The following is a 22,444-nucleotide window of genomic DNA, read 5'->3' on the forward strand; positions in this document are numbered from 1 at the left end:
ATTAAAATTTGACCAAATTTAATCAGAACAGCGGTTTTAGGCTTCAACTTTGCCACTCTTGCCAGGGACGATTTTATGAAACAAAGTAGGATTGTGATTTTGTAAAACAGCACAGTAGTATGTACGCATAGGGATATACATGGGATCAGTTAGTCTTTTGTACTAAAATAAACATGAGTGGGCAATCAGAATTAGTTTTTTTATAATATTCAGAAATCTTTGGCTGCTTCCGATTATTCTGTTGTGCACAAATAAACTCTTTTTATTTAGAATATTTATCAGCAATTGGAAAAGGGTGAAAATGAAAGGAACACTTTAAGTTTGACAATGCCATGCAACGCAATAAGTCATTCAGAACGATGATAAATATTTAATTTAATAAAGAAATATAATAAAATCCGATTTAATTTGAAAAGCGCCATCTAGTAAGAACACGTTCAACTAAAACGTGCCGTAACCCGACAGTAATGGACGAGCTTCCCGCTGATGCCACTATTGTTGTAGAGGGCGTTAGTATAGCCATTATACCTGCTTTACCGACATCATCTGTCAGCACATGCGCGGCAGGCTGCGCGATTTATAAAAATCGTTCCAAATGCTATCCGACACAAATCCATAATTGCCGCCCATAGTAAAAATGTCAGCTGCATTCGCGAGCAGCTCCGATAGTAAAATGAACAATGTGGAAAATGATAACAGGACAGTTGATAGTGTTAAGAAAAAAAGTTTCGGTGATAAAAATAAAAAGAACGATACCAACGCAAACAGCAGCACGGTTATAAAAGTAAAAAGTGTTATTCCTAGACGAAGGTGAGCTCTTATTTATTTATTGGCTTATTTCGCTTACCCAATTTAAATGACCATATCTAGTGCAAAATAAGGTTTTTTCATTCATACTGTATTTACTTTAGTATTGGGCATTGCTATTTATTATCCCTAATTAGGAACATGCAGCCGCAGATGTGCTCCAGATTTCTGGATATAATTAACAAGCGGAATCTAAAAATATCTAGGAATACATAAACGCAATGCAACGTAAACTCGACGTTTTTGATTTTACTATACTTTCCCGCCATTACTTTTATATTTCCAATAAATATATCATGCCTCCCGCTAAGGAAATGGCTTACATTGCTAGTAAGAAGTTCATCGTATTATTATCTGATAACGATCCCAATATGGGTAACACTGATAAAGTTTAGATAAAATATGAGTTTACTTTGGGCACACGGACGCCTACTTATATATTATTTAAAAATTACTGCATTATCTTCATGTAAAATGCCCATAAAACGCAAAGAAATTATCGATCGAAAGCATTTCTAGCTATAATACCAAGAAATCATAGGAATGAGTATTTATTAAGAAGAGTTAATTTAAAGCTCGCTATGTAGAGAAAGCTCTCCTATTTACCCTTGCCTTTTAATTATTAAAAAAGCCCGTTTGCATAAAAAAAATCCTGCTAATTATTTCTTATACAATTATTTTTCCTATTAAATTACCGCAGCCATAAAGATCATATTATATTAAAAATGTATTATTTGTATTTAAATCAATGGCACTTATTGTCAACTAGGTACTACAGTCAATAGTGCCTAGGTAAAACAAATATTAGTAGTTCATAGTGCCAATTACGCTGTGTTAGTAGGCTAGACAGTCGCGATCGTCTTTTATTAAGTTAGGCTAGTTAATAGGATAGCGTTGAATGGCCGGGTCAAAGCCTAATATACGATATACCTATATGTTTTACTGGTTGTTATGAACTAAAAATAGGTCACAAATATTGGTGGTCTCGGAAGTAAATTCTCTTTTTCTTATTTTCTGATATTCACGAAATCACCCTTGGTCAATTAAGTATCTCTATCCTTCCAATTGTTAAGGTACCTAAAGGCGAATATAAACAAATAGAAAATATAAAAAAAAATCTAGGTCTCGATTCCATTTTGATGCAAACATCTAGATCGAAGCCCTTGCCCTGCAGAAGGGCAGAAATGGCTAAACAAATAAAACAAATATAACCCTGAAATAAATCAATCTATATTGTTTATTTACTTACACGACACACCATGATTAAGAATATTAGGGAATTATTTACAATTGTTTTAAGAACCTAAAGGAATGGATCGTCCAATAGCTACAATCCATTTTAAAGCATCATAAAGTTTGTTATTAATATTGATATTGACATGCTTGCTAAATTTTCCGTTTCACAAAAACAGGAGGCTTACGCACACTTTTCGAAGTAAAACTATTGCGCTGTGAAACCAGGACAGCACTGCAATACATAGATAGGTGCCTTGCTTCCACAACGACAAGTCTTACTACAAGAGTATGCCCCCAGGTCATCAGGTTTCGCGCGCACGTCAGAGCCCTTCGTGTTATAAGGCCGCCGACGTTTTGCTCTACTTTTTAAAATGTCTACAGTTTATGCTTTACCCAAAACTATTTTAAATACAGACCACACGCGATACTTTAATGTTTTTGTTTTCGATTCAATATATTTTAAATTAATTTTTACACAAGTAGAAATTGCACTTCGGTTTCACCAAATTGGTATTGAATAAAATTTAAAAGTAGGCTCTTTCAAGGAGGACGCTACATTCTGTATCTAATGGCGAAACGCATATCTACTCTCGCTTTTACTTAACATACTAAGTTAGTTACTAGTTAAATTACTTGTAATGACAGTTTTTGGGCTTGATTAGACATAGGCACCTGCTAAAATAAAATAAGGAGAATAAAGAATTAATTTGGCGAATATCGAACTTACGACTCAAGAGCTTCACTATGTTAGCTCTCTTTTACATTTTCAATTTGATTTCTACGCCCAATGTTCAGGAAATACCTTGGATGAAATGGATGGATTTATTGCTAATCGATTTTTATAGCCTCACACATTCTGACTGTTTTGTTTTGTGATAACAAAATCGTGATTAAGCTCTCTTTTAATGGCCGATTATTTATCACGATAATATAATTATTAGGTCAGACCGATGATCCATACTCACGCATTCTATTTTCGCTGATTCTCGCATGCTGATTACTCAAATACAGGTGAATTGATAGCGCATTAGGTTTCGTAGCTTATAAGTCATAACATAACGTAATAAATAGATTTGATAACAATAGAAGATAAGGTACGCTTATCAGTGACCGATTGATTGTAATTTTTCCTCTTAATACCCAATTTGTTGGTACTATTCCTTCATACGCGAGCCGTAACATAATATATTCTTTGAACTTGATAACAGCCCGTATATAATGTCATGGCCCCATAACATGTTTGAGGTCTTAAACGAAATTAATCGGATCGAGTTTTTGTTTCAACTATTTTAATTTATTTCAAACAAGCTCGTATCGGAGTCTTCTTCACCATAGTAAATGATAAATAAATTGTATTCAATACTGATTCTTTAATGTTAGGTCATTCTATGAGACAAACTGTATGTCTTCTAACCGAGCCCCTTTATTTCACCCCATATTTCCTATTTCTGTAAGATAAATCCATGAAAACGTTCGGTCCTTTATTTCTATTATTTTTATGCTTGAAGCCTCAAACGTTTGGCTAGAAAACTAATTACTCGTTATTAATTTATTATTTAAGTAATCGTTAAATATATAATATAAAATACTGAGTTTTAGATGTACCTATATGTTACAAAAACTATTCAAACTGTATTTAGTTATATTGAGTAGAATGTAAAAACTGCTTATGCTGTAATTATCTTGATTTCATTAGCATATCCAGTTCTTGATAGTGTACTTCGTTTTGCATATTTTCTTGATCCAGTAGCATCATCAAAATAACCGTTTAAATTAAAAATAACAAAAAAGCGCCACTATTCGTAAATATGGCGAAGAACCTTCCTTGTAGAATAATTTATTGCATCTAATAACACTTACAAGGATTGTGTTGAAGAGAATAGAACTTTTGAACTCTTTTGGTTAGACTCACAAGTGTGTCACAAGACTTGGATCATCTTTATATTTAAGTCATAAAAATATCGCTTCAGATTAATAGCAGTAAGATTGCAACATTTGCAACACATGCAATCTTCATAAAAAAATATTCTGCCTTGGCCGAATAATTTGGCAATGAAATTTTAAAACTAAAATTGTTATAGTCCACGGCAAACAAGTTTTCTGCACAATCCCGATATTCGAGTCACCTCACCTTATTCTAATGTGATACATGTGCTCAAGCTGAAATATTAGGAATGAACCAAATTGACAGCAAGTAGCTATATACAATTCTGAAAGTACGAATATCAATCGAAACCGTCACAACTCTGCTCTGTTTCCATTTCTTTAGATGGGGCGACTAGCAGGTTGAATACAAGCAAGTGAATGCATCACTTGCCTGCTACTTGCTCTTGATTTAGTTTTTATTAATACTGATCTTATATAATGCACATTACCGGCCTTAAATTCTTATTATTCTCTACTCGTCAAAGATAGAATGATGCAGCGATCAACATTGGATGCATTTTTTTCCGTCCTAGACAGCAAGTCGGGGGTGTTCGTTTCAGCGTGTTTGTAGGATCCTCGACCCAGAAAGTGACTCCGAAACCGACGCAGCCTACACGACCCTGTACCCTGCCGTTGGTGCATGAAGAATTACTATGCATTGCCATACACCGAGAAACGGGAGATGTTGCACCGCGGTTCAGGACTAGTCAATCAGAGTCTGTCACTACCAGCTTCATCTCCCGAAGATGGTGGTCTCCATAAATATTCCCCGACAAACCAAAAAGGGTACATGTTTCAACAAGTGACGAAGTGACAGTATTAATATTATATTCCAAATATGTATATATAACGAATAAGGAAAGACCACATTCCTAATATAAGGAAAAAATATATCCATCATTTACGGCGGGTGATAATTTTAGAAACAACCATTTATGAATTATACTTTTTATATCAAATTATTTAGGAGTTGCGGAACACATATTTATTAATTTTAATTCCTGTAGATAAGGCAAGTGTTTTCCTCCACTAAGGGCCGATTTTTCAATCGCCATACACCTTTTATTCAACGAATATGTTTGACGTTTCGACAGCTTTTGTTTAGAATATAATTATGTCAAACTGGCATATTTAATCCTCAGATAAAAGTTATCTGACGATTGAAAAATCGGGCCTAAATGAAATGAAATTTTAACTAGATAGATAAAAGCAAAAGTTGCTAAGCTACTCTATCTACGAATGGAGATTCAGATGGTCTACAACCAAATCTTAAATTAATATTATTAAGGCCCGATTTTCAATCGTCAGACAACTTTTATTTGAGGAATAAATATGGCCGTTTGACATATTTTCTATACAAAAGCTGTCAAAATGTCAAACATTTTCGTCGAATAAAAGTTATCTGGCTATTGAAAAATCGGCCCTAAGAGAATTATATATGTATCATTATGAATACACGGCTTAGTGCGGCATCTCTTTTCTACACTCACAATAATGCGTGGTGGTAGGCCCCTAGGTCTGTATATTTTACGAGCTTATCCTTGCCCACTTCGTGAGCCGTATTTTTCAAATAAATGCTTTGCCCGTGACTCAAAAATAACGTGACTCCATTGGAAGAAGAATTTCCAAAATAGTTTCAGTAGGTCCTGAAATATCCCCCATATTTCAGGACCTAGCATCTTAAAGTACATTTTTTGCTACGATTATAGTAAAGATTTAATTAAAAATAAATAATCATTATAATTCGATAAAGTCAATTACATAATTCCCTGAGTGACCTTCGAATCAAGAAATAAATTAATATATTTACGTATTTCGACGAGAAATTTCAGTAAGTGTAACTGGTTTGAGGAGTTTTGCAAATTACGTTCGTGTTTGATAATATTCGATACAATAATTAAAATATCTCTTTTTACAGTTTAGCAGTTATTTTAGATATCTAAAAATAGATGTCCTGTGGAGTCTGAAATTTGACTTTCGAAGCTTTTTAATTTAGTTTAACAGACTTTTCCGCAGCGAGATGCACATTAACATTATCTCGTAAACATTCTTGGGCAAAGTTTATGTATATTACATTTAAATTCTTAAAAAAAAAGACATCATTTATACTCTTTTAACAAACCTGACATAAGTTTGGATATAAATTAATGTTTCAGCCGTCTATAGGCCGTGATAGTTTTGTGAAAGATATCTCTGTGACGAGGCCCTTCCATGGCTAGAGTTAGCTATAACAGTAATACCGTTCAAGTGGCGAACAAGGTATCAACTATCTACAGTGTCCTTTTGCCCCTTTTCGTTACCAGAATTTTATTGTAACGCCTAACGACTTTCCAAAGTCTACAGGCCTGTTTCTAAAACGGGTTACATTTTTCGGTCTCGGCCTTCAAATACCTACTACTAACGAACCGGGATCGAATAGCAATCGACTCTTTGCAGTGGCGTTAGTGCACTTCCAATGTGTGCCATTGCACGATTTAGTGTCGTTAGTGTCGGGTTCCAGAGAGCTACCTCGACCTTAATAAGATTTTAACTTAACTTGAAATTGTCGTGATGAAGCCTACTGATCTACAATAAAAAGCTGGTCAATCAATTAAGGGTGCAAAGTTGCAGTGCAGTGTAAAATGATTAATTTGGTACTCGTGATAACGTTTTCTACCCTTTAATTTAATTAATATAAAATATTATTATGCCATAATTATATGTAAATGATATCGTACAGATTACCTATGGCAGCACTAAAAACCAATAAATCATAACGACTAGATATAACTTCCTGACATTTGTTAGAAACTCAGTCCTTCAAGGATAGGACAGGGTTTGTCATTCGTACTGTATAAGAACATGCATACATATTTTATATACATGCATATTTACACGCAAACCCTGTTTTTTTACTTTTTTTTAATTTATACTCTTTTCGTTCTAGAAAGACCTTTTTGACAGGTTGTCAAACTTTTCAAGGAGTGACGGATAGATGTATTCACTCTTCAGCTGTTACAAGGACACGATTAGAAATAATATAACTTTCGAAAATTAACTTTATTTTATTTTGTAAATAATTTCAGTAGACAGTATACTATAGTCATTACTAATTATTAGCTTCTACGAAAATTTTAAATAATTGTTATATGTACATTTAAATGTAGGTATGAACAATTATTTTGTAAAGTATATATTATATGCTGTTATTCCGTATGTCTTCAATCCTTGTTTGTATCATGTTGCAATAATATATTGGACATGTTTTTCGATTTTAAGTTTCTCTAAATTATTATACGAGGAACAATATTGTTATATAATAAAAACCAAAGAGGCCCGATGTCGTCCACCAAAATTGACAAAATATCAACTAAATAGCAAATTAATAAACCGGTATACGATGAACGAAAAAACAAGAGTCTGCGTACTATTAAAACCGTAGAATAAATCGATGAACTCAAAAAAGATACACCACAATATATTTACCTACACGAATTAATAAAAGTACTATCACTAAAGAAATTTAATTCAGTGCATGATAGAACAAAACTCTTTAATAATTTGAATACCCTTTACTCTATACCTGGAATTTAATTTCATATACTCAAAAAAACTAGTCATCACTTCAAAATTTAACTGCTAGCTATTTTTAGCTTTATACTATTCGTGATTTGTCTGAGAGAACAGTTTATTGCCAGACATGTAAACGGCATTTAAAAATATATAACCTACCATTTATACATTCAATGACATAACATAACAACAAAAACATATAGCCGAATAAATTAAATACATAATGATTGAGTCTTCATCGATCGTTTCTTTCAATAGCTAAAATTGTTTTCTTTCTTTTCAGACAAGATCTTCTAAAATGGTACGGCTGGGGCTACAAGGACTCGATGTTCAAACTAGGCGAGGAGGGAGCAACCTTCACTGGCAACAGGTAAGATTACATAATGATAACAAATGCTTACGAAACGATATCCGTAACATAGCGGTAATATGATTGACCTGTTGGTCTAGTGGTAAGTGGCCCTGACTGCTGTACCGGAGGTCATAGGTTCGATTCCCACCCTGGAAAAATGTTTGTGTGATCAGGACTATCATGTTTTCTGTGTCTCGGTGTAATTTAATTATAATGTGTATGTATTTTGAAATATAAAAGTATGTTTATCAGTTGGCTAGTACTCGTAAAATAAGGTTTGCTTAGTTTGAGACTAGATAGCGTTGTAGAATAATATTATTATACTAGCTGCTGCCCGCGACTTCGTCCCCGTGGGTAGAAGTTATGATTTATACCTGCCCTGCTTTTTTCACATTTTCCTTTGTATTTTCGCTCCTATTGGTCGCAGCGTGATGGTTTATAGCCTAAAGCCTTCCTCGATAAATGGTCTATTCAACACAAAAAGAATTTTTCAATTTGGACCAGTAGTTCCTGAGATTAGCGCGTTCAAACAAACAAACAAACAAACTCTTCAGCTTTATATATTAGTATAGATTATAGTTAGGTACCATAGTATAGCAGATAAGATTTTGGCATGGCAGAACATTTCTTTAACCTGGTACTAACTCTAGTACCGTAACAATGTGGGATCTGTTACCTTTGGTTTAAACTATTACATATTTTTGTAACAAAACGCTATATTCTCAGTAAGAGCCCACTAGCTTATAATAATTTCAAGAATTTTAACCTAGTTTTGAAGTACCACTTATCATTACGATTTGAAGTAATTCAGTGCTTGTCAATATCACAATAGGGAGGGGCCTATGAACTGTTATAAAATTTGAAATATAAAGAAAGACCTACAAGACAAATCATCTTTAGCAGAATTGCAAACACTGAAGTGCATGAATTGATATTCTCACTTTGCCATCGAATTTCCGTATCCCATTTTCCCACGGCCAATTCTACCATAAAAAAAACTGTTAATTGAGTCATCCATATTCTATTTTCGTGCGCTTTCATTCATTCAGTTGTTCTTCTTCTTTCAACCTCTACAACTTTTAAATGGCCTTCTCGACTTTATCAAACTTGTCTAAGAACACTCGCCCATAAAACACCTTTAATTAATTGAAATCTCTTTATCCGTTCGAGAGCTATGATGCCACGGACTGACAGACGCGGAAAACTTATAGCATCCTTGTGCGTAAGGGTTAAAAATTAGACTATTGCAGTTGTAGAAAGGAGACGCGACTCTACAATTACTAGTGTCTCGTCTCGCTTCCACAATCATGAAGTGGTAGGCCCCTTGTAACTGTATCATTTGTATGATAAAGCTCATCAATCATCAACGCTTATCTATTAAAAGCGTCACAATCCCGTATACCAATATTGGCGAAAACATTACATGCGATAATAGTACGAACTGCAAAGTACAATACGTCACTGCGGCATCATTTGGCAAAATTATTACAGTTACATTTACAATAATCGATGTACTAATTTCGTAAAGATTCTATAAACTGATTTTCATCTATTTGCATATACATTGAAGTTTGGCAATTTTTCTAAAAACGAAATGAATCCGTCAGATAGATTTCCAAAAGATATCGGATAAAAACCATAGTACGAATTAGTCGGATGTCATTTAACGCAATTAAATTAGCAACTGTCAAAAAAAAGTCACAAACCGACGACGGCCTCCGTGGTCGAGTGGCGTATGCACCGGTTTCAAGGTGTCGCTAGCTCTGAGGTCCCGGGTTCGTTGTATCTGAATTCCATAACACAAGTGCTTTAGCGTTAGTGATGTTGTCCGCATTTAAAAAAAAAAAATTACAACGTACTTAATTAAAATATAGGATTCTAATACTTAGTGTTTGCTATATAATGACATGTAAAGGTAATGTGTTTGCTATCCAGTATCCACAATAGAGAAGCATCCCATTCACCTGAGGTGACGTCGTCTACATTCAATATTGACAGTCGCCGGACATCTTAACAATTGCTAAACCGAACGTTACCTGTTCGCTGTTTATATTGGTGTATAATCTTTAACTGCTGTGATGACAATGTCTTTTAACAGTTAAAAAGTAATTATTAAAACTTATTTTCATATCACTTATTTTATGTTAACTTTATTGCGACCTATATTGTTGTTATGATGAATAATGAAGTTCCCATTAATTATAAAGGTATTTAAATAATAAACAAATATTTTATTTTACATTGCATTTAAAATGAATGTTTAATTATGGAAAGAATACATTGAAACGAAATTTATGCGCATGTAATATAAATATTTAATTTCTTGGCAACGGAACTTCATTTATTCATCGCAACAATTATTATTATTACAAATACAATAATAACTAAAGGTACAAGCTATTAATAACTTTTAAATAAAAATAACAATCAATTAAGCCCGACTGACCTAATTCCATTTATTTGTTTAATATTGAGTAGTTCTAAACGATAGTGTCATATGCCACGTGCCATAGCGAATTAACGGGAAGTGCCAATTTGCCGGTCGCCCACGAGCATGCCTCTGTTTAACTGGACTAGTCATAGCTCGTTGACACCACTTTCTTTGTAGCTGGACTGTCTACCGCTAACGAGATTATTGATTGTTATTAAGCTATGCTCATACTCCTGAACGATGAGACCGAATTTCTGTGCCCTTCGATCTTTTTGATAAACGACTGCCACTACAAGCTACAAGCTTACAGTAATTTGCTGTCGACGGAAGGGTAGGTCCAACTGCAACTGCATTGTATGACTTCGACATTTCTAGCAAATGCCTGCCAAAGAGGGTTGAACAAATGAAAGCTAAGTTCTGCTCATCTATACGAGTCCTTAGGCAATGCTGCAGGATTTTAAAACACCTGGTGCACAAACACTATAAAACTCTATTCGTTCCACCGAACAATAATCTGGGTAGTAATAAAGGCCGGTTCCAACTCTCAGACATCTAGCCTACTAAGATGTGTGACAAGTCATGAGCAACGATTAGTTAAACCGCTTGACAGCTTATATAATAAAGGAAATTTAAAAGATTTACTTGAGCTTGTGTATGAAACAGCAGTTCATCTAAATTGTGTTTGAATAATTTAGAGTTAGTTGAACAAGCTCTCTTACCAAGTGGTAATAGAAATGTTAATATGTAAGTATAGTAACGCGATGTCGTTACTGCTAGTTACGTGATAAAGACTTTTCCGCACTCGAGAAAACGGAGGTATGTCAGTACAGGACTCTTACGGTTAAAACCACCAGAATGCTTCACCCTTCAACCTGGGAGTATGGGGGGGGGGACTTAGGCCATACATTTCCAAGGGTTCAATGGTTTTTGAATTGTCACTTGGCAAATAGGACTGGCGTCTTACGAATCAGTAATCCAAACTGTGACACCATGTACACCTTATATGTTTATATGTGTATATCCAGAATATTAAAACCAAAAACCAGCCAAAACATTTAACAATAGTATTTAAACAACTATAAACCAAATCAACTCCTTATAAAATTTTATTTATAAAACAATATTAGTTTGAGTTGAATTACTTTTGTTTTTAAGGATTTTTACGAACAAAGTCGAAGACAAATGCTAGTAAGGCAGGTAAACAGGCGTGGCTTTTGCTAAATACCGTTACCAACATATGTCCATAGTATGGGTTTCATACATATAATAATAACAAATGTGTTAATTACTTAAATTGACTCCATAGGGCCCCGTAGTACGAGAATGTTTACACATCATGTCATACCCTTTTCTCGTGGTGTTACATGTTTACGTAGATAGGTATGTTTTCGTACATTTGTAAGTGTAGATAATTCGAGAATAAAATACGAAAATCCGGTCAAATGCGAGTCCGACTCGCGACGATCTGGTAGGAAAAATCAACACCTAACAAAGTATTTTTTAACTCCTTCAATAGCAGATGTTTATGATGTTCAAAACAAGATGACCGTTTCTAAAGCTCTATTTTTTTATTGATATAGCGACGACAGAAATTATGTTATCTGTGAAAATTCACACACGTTCTAAACTAAAATTGCAATTTAAAATTTTCGGAACTCAAGCGTGCGAACAAATTCCCTGAAAGCTTTCGCACTGTTTCATCAAATAAATACACCGTAGCACTTACCATTGTTGTCTACGGGTTATCTTAGCCTGTAGGCAATCTGAAAATTAGAGTACTGACACAGTAGAGTATACTCTACAGTACAGTAATTGAAAGGCTCAGAATAATGTCGCCTTTAGTTTTCATGTCGTCTTTATCAAGTGGAGTGTAGAGGCAAACAGACAAGAATGGTACTTAGCTAAGTGTCATTCTTGTATAGAATAGATTGTTATGTTTTTTACTTAATCAACAGAGTGACTAATCCAGAAGCTTTCGGCACACGTATTTTAAATTCATAAAAATTGCAATGCTTTGATGCGATAATGGATAAATTCTACTCCACATCTAGAGCACTTAGGAAATGAAAGAGGGCGACGATACGCACTACGCAGTTTTGGTGATAGATAGACGTTTAAAAAGTGCTTTATAGTATTATGTTTTCGACCTTCATTTTTAAGCTTCGGCCTTGTAAATAGCCATCATTTGATAGATATCAAAAATGTCATAACGTTTGTTTAATAAATTTTGTCATTTGCAGTCGTGAAGGTTGTATTAAAAGCATACAACTGACTTCAAATAGAAATTAGTAGAAAATTCCATGAAGCAAAACCTTGAAGAAGTACTCTGTACTACTAACCCTTATTGAGTTTCCACGACCTTCTAGTTGTGAAAGAAAACCTCTCGCGAGTAGTGCCGAGCCCTGTTGGGTGCTGACCTAATGCGTAGACAAATATTCACGTGTTTGCATGTTTGTTATTCACAATCGACGACTAAAAACACACACACAATGATGTTTGCAACTCCCCGCAAACAATATTTGTTTTGTTTAACTAGGTAGATATTAGATAATACCCTCTGATCAAATCCTAGATTTTGTAAGCAATCATAATCGTCTGTAACAATAGAAGTTTCATCATTGTATGTTTACTATTCCAAGTCTGCATTTCGGACTAGAAGAAAAGTTTTTTTCTAACCATGCCAGTATAAGATCGAATACCGGTTATGTATCTACAGTTATTTTGATGCATTAAGGTAGTTCAAAACACAACGTACATTGTCAGGAATTACGTTACCTAAATGTCTCAAAATACCAACTCGTACTTACCAAACTAATTTTGAAAACGACTTAACGACTTACATATTATTAATTATTTTCAAAGACCTTTATCAATACATTGTAAAGTATCACAAGCTGTACATTCAAAGCAATTACTTATTCATCAAACAATTTTCTATTCATGCGTAAATAGTTCACCAAGTGGCCTTTCCCATGGGATAAAAGTACAAACGTACATATGCCTCGTCGTACGACGACATGTTGTATCATTATTTTTAAATAAAAAAATACTCTGTTTCAGATATTCTATTGGAGGAAAGATTCTGCCTCACCTATCAAAATGGGCCATCGACAACTTGGGCGTAGACCCGACCAAGCCGCCAACGATACCTAAAATACCAACAACCTTTGCCGAAAGCAGACTGCCTGAGCCAATACGTTTGGAACTGGAGAAAATCGCGCTAGTGAGCGTGGATGGCATGGACAGGCTGATCAGGGCCCACGGACAGACGCTGAAGGACATGTCACAGCTGAGAAGCAACAGCTTCCCGAGGATCCCCGATGCAGTCATATGGCCAGAAAGCCACGAACAGGTAAGGGTTGAAACAATCTACAAGACTGAAACTTACGAGTCATAAAATCCGTAACGAACGTTTCTAAAGTGCGTTTCTTAACCGTACTGGAAATAACACCTTTTTGATTTTGTAACCAAAAATGTTACTCACAATAAACACAAACGCAAATAAAACCTTGCTAATCCTAAAACTCCGAACTCAAATAAACAATTTAAAAGATAAACAACAGATGCAGAACGTAATACAAATTTTCCAAACTTTCAATAAATATTTGTCTCTACCAAATTTGTACCATGCAAACACACGCACAATTTCACGCTTTAGACGAACGGATTGCGTTCTTCCAAACAAAATGATCTGGGCCCCAATTCCGCTATTTACCATTGCCGATGAATTAAAGGAAATTGGATTAAATATGACACTATTCGCATTCTTCTAAACATCTTGCCAATACAATAATTGTAAATTCATTGTATTGACAGTGAGTGTTCCGTCCCGTACTGAATTTGCAAATATTGATTTGGCAAAATTCTTGTTTTAGGTACATTGTTTCCTAAACTGCAAGGTCACAACTCTGATGCTAGTTTTTTTCATCATCAGTCAAGCATTCGCATAATCAAGCATGCAATATTTTAATTTATTGCTGGTATCTGTCTATGACACGTTCTGTCATACTTACATATGAAATATCGCTACTGCATGAATTGTCAAAGTAGCAATGAGTAGTGAAGGAAGAATCTTTTAGAAGTTGATAATGGTTCTATATAAAATTGTTTTTTTTTTTGAAAAACGTTTAGCCCAGGGATCCTTGCCATTGTCCCCGACCCAGCCATGTTTTGATCAGATTAGCCTACCTCTATCGGAACTGAATTTGCATTATACACAGAAAATATTTTGCAGTCGGGCGCTAGGCAGTAGCTGATCAAACGAGTTTTATTATATGTAGCAAAATTAAAAACCCTGATCTCCTTCAAATAAATAAACTACTTAAAATAGCCAAAAGGGCCTCGAATTTGTTATTCCTCCAACATTTTGCAAGACCATCATCATTATTCATCATATTTGTTTGCGTAATACATCTATCAAAAACAAGAATTTTGATATTAATGAAGCAAAAAAATCGCGTCCTTAGAAGGTCAGCCACATTCAAATGATATTTATAGCTTTATTAATCGTCGGTATCTCGATTGCAAACGATGGATTGCGATTATTTTAACAGTAAGGTCATTGCCTGAGAAATAGGTCAATGATTTTTTTAATACTAAACCAGTATTATTTGCATGGCCATCATCGAAACTATGTAAATTAGAGCAAATGTTCTTAGAACCAATCCCGTAAACATCATCGTATGCATCATCATCAGCCCGTATTTGTCTACGTCTTGCGCAGTACTTGTTATGTTTACTTACCTATAAATCTTAGATTCAATTTATTATATTCGATCGGGACTCAGCCAAACTAACAGCATTGCGATTCACGGATCCTCGCGAGCTGCGAAGACAGGTAGTGTCACACGCACGGCAGCTTTTTAAATGAGGCATGGTTTGAAGAGGGATCCCACACTCACATGGCTCAGGTGGGTAATCCCTGGCCCAATAAATAGGGATGATGTCATTTTTTACAATCCACCACATATTTAACTATGATGGATATTATGTTTGTTTTGTTTTGTCCCACAGGCGTGACACAGTGTGACGAAATTTCTGTTGAAATATTGTTACTTTCTATACCAAGGCATCATCCCTATTAGATTGATTTGCTATGTATTAATATAGATGGCAAACATTGTTCGAAAACTCGAATGGCTCTTATCTCTTCTCTATTCTAACTATTATAACCGAAATCGGATAAAAGGAACCTATTATTATTATTATACTTATTAATCCAAGGTATCATTTACGTCTATACCGAAGTTGAAGACTGGACGTGAAGAGGCAAGAAACATATACAAACACACTAGCATACTTTTAGGTTTATAATATTGGCGTGATGGGCCAGATTCCGGTTATTTTCGTATTGTTTACCCTGTAGTGGTAGTAACCTTGTGTTTGCAACTAAATGGTCCTTCATTGAATGAAGGTGCTAAACAAGTTAATTATGAAGCTCTTACTGCTAACAACCGTCATTAGTCACTTGTTGTCATGTTAATTGATGTGATTTGGACTACGAAGAGTTTTTGGCTACTGTTTTTTATATCTATAGACTTGATTCAGTGAATAATCCACGCTGTCTATAGCAGTTTTTACGCTTTTTATCGGATCTCATTCCATACACAAAGTTATCGTAAAAAATATGAGATAATCTCTAACGCCAATAATTTCTAATACATTATTTTATTTCGAATTTAAGAAGGTTTACGAGACACGAGTTTTTAGCATTTTAAAGCGAAAAAAGATTCCTCCCATGATCTCCCACGTGAAAATCAAAACTGTTTGGACACTATCAGATTCTACAAGACTTACAGAATAGACTTTGTACCTTTGTATAGACTAGTACACAGTAGTAAATGTTTTTATCTGTTGCTTCTATAAAAAAAATACAAAAAACAAAGATCCTATTCAACCAGATAGTTACCCTCATAAATGTGTTGGGTGACAAATAAAATTGGGAGTGGGTCTTACGCATTTCCTTACCCGCCGTATCGCAAGTTCGACTCACACTTGACCGGTTAAACTTTCTTTTCAATTGTAACTACCCTTGACCTACATCTTTTTGTATCAATTAGGTTGAAAAAATCGTATCGTGCGCGTCTCGCCATAACTTCGTTCTGATCCCGTTCGGCGGCGGCACGTCGGTGTCGGGCGCCGTCACTTGCCCGGCCAAGGAGATGCGCCCGATCGTCGTGGTGGACACCAGCGACATGAACTCCATACTGTGGCTCGATAAGGATCAACTGCTGGCTAAGGTTCAGGTAAGCAAGTTTTATGTGCCTTTTTTTTCTTATTTTCCGGGGAAGAACTTAATGTCTGCACCAGAACTAGCGCGGCGGAAATTCACCCACCAAAAGATCCTCGTGCCCGTTCTATTGTCCTAACCGCAGTAACGGAATCGCTCCCCAATGCTTTGCTTGTTTTTCTATAATTTAACAAGATCTATAATATCCTTTAGTTCAATACAGTACTACAAAAATGTAACGGGAATTTCCAATTATTGTTACAAAAGCGTACTACCAAATCTAGAATTTCCAGGGAAACCAACTCTATTGACAGAGGTTAAAGATAACCACGCTACATAACACTAATATAATTAATCCAATCTGTATTATTTATTCAAAATATTCCAGGCTGGTATAATAGGGCAGGATCTGGAGCGCGAGATGCGAGCCCGCGGCTTCACGGTGGGCCACGAGCCGGACTCGTACGAGTTCTCCACGCTCGGCGGCTGGGTGGCCACGCGCGCCAGCGGCATGAAGAAGAACACCTACGGGAACATCGAGGACCTGATCGTGCAGACCAAGGTGTGTATACTACAAAGTGCAGCATGTGGGTTTAGCGTAGTACTAGGAAAATACAGTGTATGTTGGTATTAAGTTAGTTCGAGTATTGCCTGGGATCGCAGTGGTTTGCATCGCGTTCCCGCGGTGTTAGGTACAAGGGAAGGGTGAAGTTCTCCGGTAGTTTTAGCCGGTAAGAGTCGGAGACACTGCTCCGCCTTCCCCAAGGCGGAGAAAGTCCATGAGAATTTCCCTAGTAAAAAGTTTGTGTTCGAGAATGGTGTGTGTTAGTATGAGTCAATTGGGACTACAATGTGAATACAGTATGAGTTGAATGTTTATTATGATTGCTCGGAGTAGTCGGAGTTATTATCATGCTGATCAAGGAGTTCAAAGGAGTGGGAGGTGGGATGGTTTTGAAGACTGAAAATAAGAAAATCAGTGTGGAATGTGGATACAAGATTAAGATTCAAACAAATATTGGGTAAGAACGATTTTAAAAAAGAAAAGAAAGATGAAGTCTGTTTCGTTTTAAAAATTAATTCCTATGTTTATTATTTGTAGGTGGTGACCCCTCGCGGCGTGATCGAGAAGAGTTGTCGCGTGCCGCGCATCTCGTGCGGACCCGACTTCGAGCACATCGTCATGGGATCTGAGGGGTGCTTCGGTATCGTTACCGAGGTGGGTCTAACTTCCTACCTCCTACCTAATCATTTAGTGGCATTAGGCCGATATAATATGTGAATTTCTTCCATCCACTCTTTCTAAACACCAGCACACCACATATCCCTTCTTTCTATATATCAGCTTTCGCACAGTCTAGTACATCCGTCTCTTTTTCCACTTATCGTCATCACATCCATTTCATATTCTAAACTCATACAAGAACTTCTCTTCAAGAACTTATATTTCAAAATGAGTAAATATCAATAATTACTACATTCCAGGTAACACTAAAGATCCGTCCTCTGCCGCCTGTGGTCCGCTACGGGTCGCTGGTGTTCCCGGACTGGGAGTCGGGCTTCCACTTCGAGCGGGAGGTCGCCAGACAGCGGCTGCAGCCCTCCAGCATACGACTCATGGACAACGAACAGGTAATACAGCGAGCAGCTCAGCAGTACCAGAGGTCGTGGGTTCGAGTCCCACCCAGGACAAATGTTTGTGTGATGAGCACGATCATTTGTACTGTTTCTTTGCGTATGTAGAAATTTATAAGTGTTTTTCTGTAGTCTAGCTTTGTTCCGTTTGAGACTAAATGACATTTTTGTAAAACTTGTGGAATGTGAAGATATCCCAACCCTCGCACAACGCCATCTAGTGGAAACATTAATTTTAAATATGAGAAAGTTACAATAATAGTTGTTGATCTGATAATTGCTAAGACTTTTTAACTAGGAACTTTGAGAATTGCAATATAATACGTATTTAAAAGTAAAAATAATAATGTTAATTTGTTTTCCTCAGTTCCGTTTCGGCCAAGCCCTCAAAACTGAGAACACCTGGGGCGGAGTACTGCTAGACGGTTTGAAGCGCCTCTACATCACGAAGATCAAGGGCTTCGACCCCGCCAAGCTGTGCGTCGTGACTCTCCTCATGGAGGGTTCGGCAGAGGAAGTCAAGGAACGAGAGAAGAAGCTCAACGCCATCGCTGCCAAGTACGGAGGGATACCTGCGGGGGCTACCAACGGCGAGAATGGGTATACTCTGACCTTCGTCATCGCGTATCTGAGGGTAAGTTAACATTAATATTGAATGCATTTTCAAATTGATTCAAGAATATTGCTAAATGTAGGTTCCTAATCCGTTAAAAAATTGCGTACCTGTTGTATGCTGTATGTTATTAAACTTCTCAACCAAATAATTGCGAGTCAGGCCCGTGACTCTGAAGGTTCCGCACAAATAGGCTTAAGAAAAATTTGCGACACATATTTGTCATCTATAAAATTTATGACCTATCGTAGCTTAACCTCGATGTTTATTTTATTGTGTGTGGTTGTGGTCTTACGCGAAAGACTGCCTGGTGCCAGACTTGCGGACAGACGGACAAACAGTTCAAACCGTTTTACCCTATGGTTACGGCCCCCAAAAAAATACGTTTAAAGTAACATAATAAGCTAATGTTTCGCAGGACGTGGCCATAGAATACGACGTGGTGGCAGAGTCGTTCGAGACGTCTGTCCCGTGGGACCGCACGCTGGCGCTCTGCGCTAACGTCAAGCGCCGCGTGCGCGACGAGTGCGCCCGGAGGGGCATCCACAAGTACCTCATCTCGCACCGACTCACGCAGACGTTAGTATAAAAGCTATCTAATCAACTTATCACGGTCCACAGCTGGATAAAATCCTCCCCAAATGCTTTAATTTAATCTCTTTCCCACAGAATGAGTGTGGGAAAGTGTGTGGAAAACAAACAATCAAAGCGATTATTTTAATAATTTTTAAAACTACTTTTATCTGCCGGCCTAAGTAAAATTAATAACAGAAAGGAACCAATCTAGAAGTACTTGTACCTCCCAAGTTATAAGACATATTTATACATTCAATTTTCTGTATACTTTACGGATTTTAGAAATGTCAATTCAATCGGTCAAATTTTCATTTTATTATTTCAGTGTTTTCACAAAGTTTGTAATTAATTTTATGTCCATAATTAATTTTAGGTACGACGCAGGCTGTTGCATTTACTTCTACTTCGGCCACAACACGGCGCAGGTCTCCGACCCTGTCAACACTTATGAAGAAATTGAAGAGGCTGCCAGAGACGAAATCATTGCTTGTGGAGGTAAGAACATATTTAATTTGTTATTTAAGGTTGGCCAGCCTGAAACACGATTAAAATAAATAGTCAATTGAGTGACTAAATGTTTTTGCAAACGATCGAGTAATACTGTTTATTTTAAATATATTGTATTTTTAAATCTATTTTGTGATTTTTTATATTATTATTTTTTGTCTTAGGTTCAATATCCCATCATCACGGCGTCGGCAAACTTCGTAAAAAATGGTATACAGACACAGTTAGTGAACCCGGCCGTCAGCTACTCCTCGCAGCTAAGAAGACCTTAGACCCTGACAACATATTTGCATTAGCAAACATGGCGTTTGAAGAACAAGGCAACGAAACTATAGTCAAAAGTAAATTATAAGTTTAGGTTAAAGTTTTAAGTATTTAATTTAATGAACTTGTTGAACATGCTGGTGAGGGGAACGCTTCCAAAAGAACAATTGATAAAGAGTACTGATTCTGCATTTGATTCCACAGAAATCTGTTAAAGTAAGTCCCTGTTAAAAAAAACTTTACAAAACCTGTTGTCGGTTAACCTCAACACCTTCAAAACCAATTTTTTTCTATAACTTTATATTTTACAGGCAAATTATGGAGCGTTTTCCTAACAAAAGCTGTACAACAGTCATCGATTGTTCAGTCTATCTGGAAACTGAACATAAGATTTTGAAGCCTCACTTCTATTTAAATGTAATTAAATAAATAGTCGTCTACTTACATTATAAGAAGCTCAACACCTGTCACAAACATCTAAGAAAATTAAGCTTGACATGACTTTTTTACGCAAGAGCGCGCAGACTGCTTTTTGACAAATCACATGTGTTCTTATGATATTTAATAATAACTATAATAAGCATAATTAGGACGGGGACCCTTTAATACTTAGATATTTAGGAATGATGTATCGTCATGCAAATTTTGTGTGAGGTAAGGATAAACTTCTAAATATCTATCATTTAGTTTCGTGTTATGTTTTTTTATAGTGCAAATTGTGGCCTATGTGGTTGATAATGGTTGATCCCGGATTCCCGTTGCGGACTGGGAGGTGTTCACACTAAACTGCATTGAAAGATTGGGGAAATTGTATTTATTTAAATGAATTGTAAACAATTTCTTGGATTTCAGTTTGTGTCGAGTTTTAACAGTAAAAAATCAAATCCTAGATCCGCAACTGAAAGGCGAATACGATCAAGTTTAAAGTCAATTACTAAATCGGTAATAGTCTTGTAACACACTATGTCTATAATTCATTAAACTAGTCTTTTTTAATAACGCATTTCTCAATTATTTTATAAGCAAATTTCTTATTCAGGTTATGCAAAGCTAAAAATATTTATTTGACTTAACTGCCTTTTTTATCGCACTAAGTTCTATAAATTTCTTTTGAAGGCATTATGTTCTAAAAGTAAGCCTTCCTTGAATACATTTTGCTTAATGTTAATATTTAAGTAAAAAGTTTGTGTCATGCCAAAGATTTTTTCAGAACAAACCTGAAGTAAATTCACAATGTACCACGCAGCTTTATTAAAAGTACGCTATGACAAAAGTTACTAAGGAACTGTGCGAACCATTTTTATTCAAGTGGCTTAGACCTTACGCGTTTAAATCTCCATTATAATTTTAAGTAAAAGTCAATGCTGCTACTTAAAAACATTTTTCCATTGTAGCGTAAATGAAATCTGAATTATTTGGGACAAAAACCACAGCTCTTATACATTGTATTTATTTGTTCATTTTGGATTACATAATGTAATGTATTTAACATTACACTAATTATCCGCCTACGATGAACGAATCAACGGTTTTTGCGTTTTCGCTAATTGTGCAAGAATGCATGATATTCAAATCAGGCACTTTCGATTTCATTGTGTGATGTGTCAAAGTACGACACTGAATTAGCAGTTCTTCATCATTATTGCTCAATACCTAATCATTTGAAAATTCGTAGATTAACAATTTTATTTATTAATTATTTACTTACATTCCCTTAGTTTCAATTAATTTAATGTCATTAATATATTTTTAAGAACGGTGTTTGTGATAATTATATAGAAACGTGATTAACATGTACATAAGTGAGGGTAAGTAAGAATGCCAATAAAGTTTGTGTTACCAAGAAACCCTGAATTTTACTTTTAAACCTTAATACCTTACGCATTTACCTTACGCACGATTATAGTCACACATTTACCGAAGCAGAGTTTACAAATTTGAACAAGGACTGCACTTACAAAATGCAGCAGTATAACTAACTCAACTACACAACATATTTATTACTTTCTTAGAGCTTTTAATATAAAATTAGTTAAACTTAAAAGGAAATCTCTTTGAATATAAATACTATTCAATAGACGGAATTAAAACTAAAAATTGGTGTAAAGAGTGGATCAGAAAACTAAATCGGTGAAATACAGTATTACTCGAGCGTTATGACTATGGAAAATATGACATTATTTTATAATATTTTTGTCGATTGAAATCAAAGTCGAAGTCAATTATTTGCAAATCTTGAGCGTCCCAATATATTATAATATACATAAATGCCAGAATAAATACCATAATAACCAGATGTAATTAATTCATCAATAA

At 35.6% G+C, this 22,444-nt stretch overlaps 1 protein-coding gene across 1 annotated transcript; it reads left to right on the forward strand.

Annotated features, from left to right (window-relative positions):
* Positions 1-555: 555 nt before the first annotated feature.
* Positions 556-21,975, forward strand: LOC113494832 (alkyldihydroxyacetonephosphate synthase). Its single transcript, XM_026873318.1, has 11 exons — positions 556-810; positions 7,805-7,891; positions 13,365-13,656; positions 16,364-16,549; positions 16,922-17,095; positions 17,636-17,752; positions 18,019-18,165; positions 18,536-18,802; positions 19,200-19,360; positions 19,731-19,852; positions 20,029-21,975. Exons 1-11 carry the CDS (start codon positions 638-640, stop codon positions 20,214-20,216), a joined length of 1,914 nt encoding a protein of 637 aa, XP_026729119.1. The 5' UTR covers positions 556-637; the 3' UTR covers positions 20,217-21,975.
* The last annotated feature ends 469 nt before the right edge of the window (positions 21,976-22,444 follow it).

This window comes from Trichoplusia ni, chromosome 6 (assembly GCF_003590095.1).
Source record: "Trichoplusia ni isolate ovarian cell line Hi5 chromosome 6, tn1, whole genome shotgun sequence".
NCBI lineage: Eukaryota > Metazoa > Arthropoda > Insecta > Lepidoptera > Noctuidae > Trichoplusia > Trichoplusia ni.